This window comes from Stylophora pistillata, chromosome 2 (genome assembly GCF_964205215.1).
Source record: "Stylophora pistillata chromosome 2, jaStyPist1.2, whole genome shotgun sequence".
Classification (NCBI taxonomy): Eukaryota; Metazoa; Cnidaria; class Anthozoa; order Scleractinia; family Pocilloporidae; genus Stylophora; species Stylophora pistillata.
Window position 1 is genome coordinate 56856001 of NC_142520.1, and position 9893 is coordinate 56865893.

The 9893-nt window shown below is 38.7% G+C and overlaps 1 protein-coding gene across 1 annotated transcript; it reads right to left on the bottom strand.

Moving 5' to 3' along the window:
* Positions 1-1570: 1570 nt before the first annotated feature.
* On the bottom strand, positions 1571-9603 carry LOC111337629 (enkurin domain-containing protein 1). The gene is made up of 6 exons (XM_022943967.2): positions 9188-9603; positions 8529-8698; positions 7575-7730; positions 6537-6697; positions 5849-5985; positions 1571-1961 (listed from the first exon to the last, which is right to left on the bottom strand). The coding sequence occupies exons 1-6, from the start codon at positions 9393-9395 to the stop codon at positions 1801-1803; spliced, it is 993 nt and encodes a 330-aa protein (XP_022799702.2). The 5' UTR covers positions 9396-9603; the 3' UTR covers positions 1571-1800.
* Positions 9604-9893: the final 290 nt, after the last annotated feature.

Below are 9893 nucleotides of genomic sequence, written 5' to 3' on the forward strand. Positions count from 1 at the left end.
CTCCGGAAAAGAAAAACAGAGAGTTTTGGTATTATGCAATTTATGACCTTTCGCAGGAACTCCTAAAGAAGTTAGCTGTTCCTGTTTGCAAACAGAGTTCCGTTCGGTTACCATTTTTCAGACGGGTGAAAGAGTTGCTCTATCCTTTCCAACGGCCATGACATCCATTCGAGCGACTTTTCTACCCCGGAAGCGGGAATAGTGGGACGTCATTTTCTCTTGATTGCCCTGACTGCTTGAGACGACAACGTTGTACATCTGACACGATGCACACGGATGTTTCAGTGACAGGACTAAGAAGCGTAAATATTTATTTCCTTGAGATGAGAACGAACGACTAAGGACTAACGCTCGAGACTTCAGCTTTGAAACTCTTTACGGGCCAACTTACATTATCAACTCAGTTGATAAAACCAAGTTATCTCATAATACCCCCACCCCCCCCCCCACACACAGACGCAGCATCCCCCTAAGTGTCCTTTCCATTAAACACCACCGATGCGATGTTCTCGATGGCAAACAGCACGCAAGGACTTACTTAGGAACGTGCTTGTGCCAAAATACGACTTAGGGTTGTTAACCCTTTTACTTCCGCGATTTGATCGTTAATTCTTCCTTCCAGCTGCTACATATTTCCTTGTCATGGGTTACATTAGTCACGACCGATGCGACTTCCACGTTGGCAAACAGCACGCAAGGACTTACTTAGGAACGTGCTTGTGCCAAAATACGACTTAGGGTTGTTAACCCTTTTACTTCCGCGATTTGATCGTTAATTCTCCCTTCCAGCTGCTACATATTTCCTTGTCATGGGTTACATTAGTCACGACCGATGCGATGTCCGCGTTGGCAAACAGCACGCAAGGACTTACTCAGGAACTTGCTTGTGCCAAAATACGACTCAAGGCTGTTAAGGCCGAGGGGTGATTTTTTTTTTTGACAGAAGAGAAGCCAACGCTTGCCGCAAGTCAAGCGATCTCTCTCTTACTCTTTCGTGACCAGGGATTAATTATAAATTAGTGAGACATGCAAATTATTACACGCTCATTTAACGGAAGTGGTTTGCTCTAACGGCTTAAGCCTGCGATAGATGTTAGCTTCAAAATCATAAAAAAACCGAATAAGAAAATGTTCGCACAGCCAGTGAAAGCTTTATAAAATGATGTGATCATACTGGTTCTTACTATTTGTAACCTTCAGACTGTAAAACTCAGCATGAACCTAAAATATCCGGCCTTCTAATGCCACATGCAATGCTTAATTATCGTGTATGTCATTTCTTGTAGAAGTACACACTTCCGCTAGGAGAAACAGCTTTACCTAGCGTGAAAGGCAGGGCGAAATTGAATAAGAAATCTAAAGTACACTTTTAAACCATTTGCAACGCTAAATAATACTTCATTATCGTTCAAACACGGACAGAAAAGACGATTAAACAATGTTAGAGGTAAAAGCATGAGTTACCTTCCAAGTTTCCGTTCTCAGAGGACATGTTTTGCTGCTTCAGTCTAATATATAAAAAGTTCAAATTGGTTTCCCTTTATCTGACTAAGAACGCAAACCTCAACAGTGGCAGGTGAAACCGATTTTTTTTCCAAGAGCGAAACTCGCTCTCTGGTTTTTTTTATTTCTTTGCACAGTATATACAATTCTTAAAAAATACACGCCTTTATGATTTTCTGAATTTATTAGCTATGAAGGTTATATTTGTAAATCTTTGACAAATTAAACTGAACATATATTTACAAACGCGAGAGATGTTTCCTTTATCTACCTCTTTTCATCATTAAACAGAGGTTGTCAGTCGTCTACTTTAACGAACACTTTAGGTCGAGAAAATATCTTAATAGCGTCCTCTATCTCGGAGAGTTTCCTTTCTAGGTCGGCTTTCGCAGTCTTAACTCTCAGAGTGTCAACCCGAACTGGAAGCGCGTTCAGTTGGGCGAGAAGTTCTGTTTGATCTATAAAGAAAAGGAAATAATGAAAAAGGTCACGTTACATCAATTTTCCGTCAATTTTCCATCAACAACCTCGCTAACTACAAATTGTATCCAGTTATTTTGTAGCAACGGACGTCACTTATCTAAAGCGTTTGACACCATCAGCCATTCCATTTTGTTAGAAAAACTGTCTCGCTATGGAATACAGGATAATGAACTGAACTGGTTTACGGACTATTTATTCCTCCGAAACCAGATCGCTCAATTTAAGGGGGTATTGTCAGAACCTATCCTTATTTGCACAGGTGTTCCTCAAGGAAGTATTCTCGGGCCGTTATTGTTTTTAATTCATTTTAACGATGTCCACAAGCCGCTCCGTTATGCTAAGATTACCACCTACGCAGATGACTCAGTAATTTTCACATCCTCGAAAGACTTGGGTATTACTCAACACAACCTCAGAGAAGACATAAATAGCCTCGCCTCCTGGTTTCGAGATAACGAGCTTATCATTAATCTCAAAAAAGGAAAAACTGAAGTAATGCTTTTCGGAAAAACAAAACGATTAAGTGGTTTTGATGGCAAAGAACTTAACCTCTCAGTAAATGGATCTCGCATCGACACGACTACAAATTACAAGTACCTAGGTGTCTATGTGGACCCTACATGGAATCTTGACAAGCACTTTTACAAAACATACAAAAAATCTGCAGGAAGAGTGAATTTATTACGACGAATCCGTTCTAACACTGATACCTTAAGCGCTGAACGAATCTACAGAGCAATGATAATGTCCATATTCACTTATTGCGGTCAAATTACGCTTGGTTGGTCAGAGACACGAAGGTGCCAAATAAGAAACCTGGAACAACGTAGTCACAGAATTATTCTGCAAAACTCAAAATGTCTAAACTGTGAACTCCTTCTACCCACAATTGAAAATTTTTTAAAGAAAAAAGGCTTGTTTATTTGTTTTTGATTACCTAAAAGGCAATGTTTGTAGTCCTTTCAAATAATATTTTAAATTGTTAACCCACGATTTTAATACGAGGAACCGAGGGACCACCGTTGCTCTGCCGAAAGTCAGACTTGACTTTGCTCAGAAAAGTTTTTATTTTTTAGGAGCTTCAGCTTTTAATTTTTTACCTTTTAAAATCAAGCTAATTAGCAATAGGGTTCCATTTAGGGAGTCTTTAGATCACAACAACTTTGAATTTAAATTTACAAGACATGTTTCGACATTCTCATGTCACCTTCAGTTGCAAATGAGCATTTAACTGTTGTACATTTGAATTTAAAATAAGGTACGTTACAAACTACGTGTCAGGGTTTACGTTATATTTGAATGTAAAAACGCGAAAAATGTAAATATCGCGCGCTTGACTAGATCAAAAAATAAATAAATAAATATAATAATAATAAAAATAAATCGAAGGACCAAGGAACAACATAATTAAAAGGAAAGAGACAATTCTAGGTGTTTCAATTGCTGATTAAGGATGATGTCCCATAAAGAGGTTTGCAAGTACTGGAGCAGGTGGGGACCCCATGGCAACCCCATCTATTTGATGGGGTTGCCATTCATATAAAAAACTGGCTAGATAACTATTCATTCTCTGAAGTTCTGTTCTACAGACGCTATGTTGATGACACCTTTTGTTTGTTCAATAGCGAGGAGGACGCGCTCGTGTTCTTTGATTATATCAACGCCAGGCATCCTAGTATTCGTTTCACAATGGAAAAGGAAATTGATAAGAAATTATAGTTTCTAGACATGTTGTTAGACAACAATCATACATCCATCGTCACTAGTGTATATCGCAAGAAGACGTTTACTGGTCTTCTTACTAATTATTTCAGCTTCGCCCCTTTGATTTACAAATTAGGTTTAGTCAGAACGTTGATTGACAGAGCATATAAGATCAATAATTCCTGGGTTGGTTTCCATCTGGACGTCAAGAAACTTATTTTCTTGCTACGGAAAAATTGTTCTCCATCTTGGGTCATAGACAAGATCATTTACAGGTATCTAGCGAAGAAAAATAATCCTGCTTCTCCTACTGGGCATAACGCCTCTTCTAACTCCGGTAAACCTTCTGCGCACTATTATAAACTTCCCTATGTTGGTCGGTTTTCGAACATCGCTCAGACTAAGCTAAGACAACTACTCAAACGTTATTGTAGAGCTGATTTAGATGCTAAGTTAGTCTTCAGTACGTTTAAACTCAGAAACATGTTCAGTGTGAAAGATTCAGTACCGCTAGGTCTACGTTCGCGTGTCATATATAAATTTTCATGTGCTGGCTGTAATGTCAGTTATATTGGTGAGACCACTCGCCACATTTGTACACGAGTTCGTGAGCACCTCTTGTCGGACAAAATTTCGCATATTTACAAACACCTGCAATCATCAAGGGCCTGTCCTGACTCTTGTGATACTGAATGTTTCACGATCTTAGGTTCTACCGCTTCAAAATACCAAATTAAGATCAAAGAGGCATTGCATATTAAGTGGGAAAAACCCATCCTTAATCAGCAATTGAAACACCTAGAATTGTCTCTTTCCTTTTAATTATGTTGTTCCTTAGTCTTTTAATTTATTTCTATTATTATTATATTTATTTATTTTTTGATCCAGTCAAGCGCGCGCTATTTACAATTTTCGCGTTTTAACATTCAAATGTAACGTAAGCCCTGACACGTAGTTTGTAACGTACCTTAATGTAAATTCAAATGTACAACAGTTAAATGTTCATTTGCAACTGAAGATGACATGAGAATGTCGAAACATGTCTTGTAAATTTAAATTCAAAGTTGTTGTTTCTTTTTTGAGAGTTATTGTCACTCTGCTGTCTTTACGTCCTTTTGGTAACATCATCATGTAGTACTGAATCAATTCGCACCCAATTTGTGTCGGTTCGTACCTAACTTGCTGGTCGATTCGTACCCCTCCAAACATTCAGTGACGATCAAAGCTCCAGTGGACAGATGTCGATCTTTGAGTAAAGTTCTATTGTGGGTGCTTGTGACCTATCTATTATCAACTAAATCATTACTAAAGGCAACTGAATTATAGTATCGCTAATCAAACCGCGGTCTATTTATACTTTCGAATTTCTTAACGATACGAGCTTAAGGCAGTTATCGAAATCGACCTTACTTTGAAAATACTTAATACAGACAACATACTTTTATCAGTTGGGGTAAGAAACGACTAAACAGACTGAGTACGAATCGACTGGGTACGAAACGTCGAGGGTACGAAATGACTGGTAACCCTACAAATAATCACAAAATGTGCATCTTGAGAAGTGGAATTGAATTTTGAATGACTCATGAACATTAGAACACGTAGTCAGAGAAGGTCTTTCGTTAAACCGAATCTAGACTTGGTAAGAGTTTCCCGTATAGATCTTAAAAGTGTATAAGTACAGTTTAAGAGTGAGCACGATAGTCGAAAACAGCGAAGCGTGAAGACCTTGAAAAGGCGGAAGGATACTCTTCGCAGCATTTATTCAACCCTTACAGTACCGGCCGCTGGAATAGCAGCATTACACGCGCGTTTCATGCGTGTAAATCCGCCACATTGCACGAAATTTACACGTAAATTACTCACGCATCACGCATAAGAAAATTAGCCTCGCTCACCAAGCGCAGGTTAGACGAAGAATTACATTATGTGTAGTACACTAGTTCGCTAGCTCGTCAGCCAAACGTGTAAGCGCGTGAAACGCAAGTGTTAAAGATTTATAGTACATTACAAATCTCGCGCGTTCTTTGTCTGGTTTCGATCACTAGACGACCTATTAGACTGGAACCCCAAACGAAAGTATGGCCAACACGTGTATGAAACTCGAGGAGATCTCGCGCGCCTTAAGCCTACTTTCCAAGGGCAAACCTTAACTTACTTTTTTGAAGACTTGCCAGAGTCTGTAGCCGTTCTTCTCTGGGCATCAGAGTGTGTCCAGGGGGTATACTTGGATCTGGTGTGTTAGCGATTCTTATTCTTTCCTCCTCCTTCCATTGTTTTTGACGTTCTTTCAGGCTGCAAATTGATCACATTTGTTACCTTGAGTTACGCCTTTGATTGATAGTTGTAATAATAATTAATAATAATTTACATTTCTAAAGCGCTAAAATTATAAAATATTCTAAAGCGCTTTACAACATTATTAACTACAAATATTAAAATGATAAACGACAAAATATCAAAACAAACTGTAAGCCAGCTTGAATAGATGTGTCTTAAGCTTTGACTTAAAAATCGTTACACTTGGACTATTTCGAATTTCAAGCGGCAGTTCGTTCCACAAAAAAGGTCCAGAACGGGCAAAGGCACGATCACCAAAGGTCTTAAAGTTAGTTCTTGGGACCTTAAGGAGACCCTGATCGCAGGAACGTAATAAAACAAGGCTAAAACATCTAACCATCTGCAGATGCCATTGAAACGCGGCAAATTCTCCTAAACTATTTCGAGACCCTTGGTGTTGCTTGGGTCTGTGATCCAACTTCTAAAACCAGATTTTCACAGGTAATTTATCTGAAACATGTAGCCATGTATACAAGAGTACAAAGGAATAGAAAAACTGCACTCACTATTTGGGAACTTTGCCTTTCTGATATCGCTTTTCTTGCTCTTTTTTCTTGGTGGCAAGCTCCTCTGCTGCAACAACTGAAGGTGGACGAGGTCTAAGAGGCGAAGGGGCTCGGCGGACATTTTGGCTAACGTGGTTGACATTTTTAACTTCGGGTTTGTGCTGAAATAAAACGGAAAAAAATAGACACGATGGATACGATATAACAGTTCAAAGTAAAGATATCTAAATTCCAGAGGAAATAATTGATTGTTGTTACGTCTAGAATGTCTTGGGTTAATAAATTCCAGGGAGGAAGAGCCCGAAGGATAACCTCGTAGCATCGGAGTTCAGAAAATCTCCAGCTACTGCACAGTATTCTTTTCTTACTTAACCCTTTCATAATCAGAATTGAACAAAGAGAAATTTCTCCATGAGGTAACTAACAAAAATTTCTATTGTGTTCAGCAACAAAAGTTTGGTTACTGATAATTACTGTATGCCAGTGAAAGAGTGAATGTCCCTGCTGTAAAACACACAGATGTAGAACTAAAGGGGAGATTGGTTTTTAAAGAAATTGTGGGACTGCATCCTTCAGGGGTATTACAAGATAGTTTCCTCTGGTTTTATCAACTGAGTTGATTACAATGAATGTATGAACTTCATATATTCATTATATCTGATTTATCATCACGGGTTTATTACGAATCAACTTAAAGGCCTGCTCCCAGTTGGCTTGTTAGCTCAATTGGTAGAGAGCTGCACTAGTATCGCAGAGGTCAGTGGTTCGAATCCTGTACAGGCCTGATTTTTTTCCGGTCTGATTTTCGCTACTGCATAAATAGCGCTCTCTACTGCGAGGACCGTGCATCATACGTATCTAATACCGCAGTTCAAATATATGAACTTAATATATTCATTGTATCTGAGTTGATAATGTTAATTGGTCACCATAAAAAATTTCTAACACTGACATTTTAAGCAAAGGGTTAATGCTCAAATGTCTGGTTCAGAAACTCTTTATGGCACCTAAATTTATCAACTCAAAGGTAGAACTCACCTCTTTAGCTATGGTTGCTTTAGGAACAGTCAGTTTCATTTCCCGTGGGATTACAGGTTCACAAGAAGTTGGTCGGTCCTTAACTGGAGGACCATTCCTTGAACCTGCTCGGAGAAATGTGGCAGAGTTTGAACGCATTAAAGGTGGTGGGGCTGCCTAAACCAGAAACAAAATGAAAAATACACAACAAAAATGATAGAACTGTCAGTAAAAGCTCCCAGCCAACCTGGGCTAGCCTGCCATCTTTGGGTGGGCACTTTCACCTTGTTTGACCACAAGTCAGATCAAAAATGGTAAATTTGCTGATTACAGAAATACCATGAAAGAAGTTTTCACCACAGCTGTTTCCCTGTTTTGAGTGGAATTGAATGCTTTATGTTACCAACAAAAGATTTAGAGAAAAGAAATGATGCTCACAAGGTGGACTGCACTTTTTGCAACCTGTTAAAATTCAGGCTTCACCGGGATGTGAACCTGTTCCTCCCACATAGTAGTTGGGTGCTACTACCAACTGAGCTATGAAGCCATACATTGGGAATGAGGCAAATTTTAGAAGGTTTGTCTTGACCCACTTAATGTTAAAAGGGAAGAAAATGTTATCCAACAGATGAATCACCACCCAGCAGATAAGTGTTGACAAAACGTACTGCGATAATCCACTGCATATACATACTCAGAGCATAATGTCATCCAATCTTTGAACAACCCAGGCCTGATGTGTAGAGGTGGTACATTTTCCATCAATTACTAACTTCTTTGGGAATTAAAGCTGATTAACACTGATTGTTCTACTTGCTGTAATCTTAATTTCTACTTCATCTGTACTATCAATTTTCAACTCTATTTCTCATAGCCCTCATCTCCAAATTAGGTTGATATATCTTGTATCACAAAGCTGTTTCTTCAAAAAAAAAGAGTTCAAACCCACAAATAATGAAATAACACTCTATGCACCTTAATTTCAAGGGCCACCTTGGATTCAACAGAATCAAACTTTCCTGGTTTATAAACAGCCTTCACTGGTTCACTTGGGGTAGACCCTCGTTGTTTTTCACGATTTGCTTTCTGTATTTCTTTAATTCGATGGACATTTTCTTTTGCAAAATTCTTGTATTGTGCTGAAGCTAAGAACAGAGATGGAAATATGCATTTATGAAGGATTAAACAGTTCAGAGCACCTGTAAATTTGTCAAGAGCATTCGAGTAATATGAAAAGTGCTCACCTATATGGCTTGTAATTCTCTAGTAATTTCTTAATGGTAATTTTCAATCTATAATATTCTGTCAGACACATTTTTGTTAAGGCCTCACTACTGGTGCTATTCAAGATCTATGCACATTTGACAAAAAAAATTTTTCAGACATACATAGGTGTTGAAAAGTATCGAGAAATAACCTAACTGATTCACGAACGTTTACTGAACACTCCAACATACACTAAATATAAATATCATCAGTGAAAGTACATGTACGTAACATCAGTGATTAATTTTCTGAGCACAATTAAGTTCTGCTTGGCCAAATTTTCATGAATTTACACTGGTATATACATATGAAAGTGATATACCTTTAAACTGGCGTATGAAATTATATCTTGTAATCTTAAAATTCACCTGGTCTTGATCCGACGGAGTAAGGTCTTGCGGAAGGATTAAACAACTGCGCTAAGGTTCCCTGGTTTTTTATCGCATTTGACAGAGCTTCAGGCTTTACTCTAGCCTTTGGTAGCCTTTCGGCGTACACTGGACTGTATCGATCTTCGTTTGTAGGTCTTCTTGTATCAAAACCAGGATCTGTGGGTATTGTCCAAGTCGATAACATAGTTCTCGAAAACTCGACTTCCCTTCTTTTTGTGTCTAATATCAATGAACAGCACACTGATTACGAAAGATCATTGCATAATTTCGATGCGTCATTGCTTTTTTCCCCTTTTTACGTGAGATCGCGAAGAGTTTAGCAAGATTTTTGCGGTTCTATGACATTTCAAGATCACTTCCTTCAGATTTTCCGTTGGTATGCAAAACAACTCCAAAGCATTCCCAGAATGCAGCGAGGCGTTTCCATGTGACCGCTGTTCATTAAGATTACTGTTCGCTAAACTTCTCCCCAGGACCTCCTCTTTGATGAATAAGCAAGATGGCGGGACAAAGCTGAATGATGAAATGCTACGTCAGAGGGTATGCGGGAAACAACGCTGGCTCAAATGTGCTAGGTCTAAAATTTAGCGAAGTTAGGGGAAAATAATAAGGGCTGACTCTTAAAAACCGAGGAACTCTGTTTTCGTCGAAGGCACTTTCCTATTTCCAGAGGTTTTAGCGA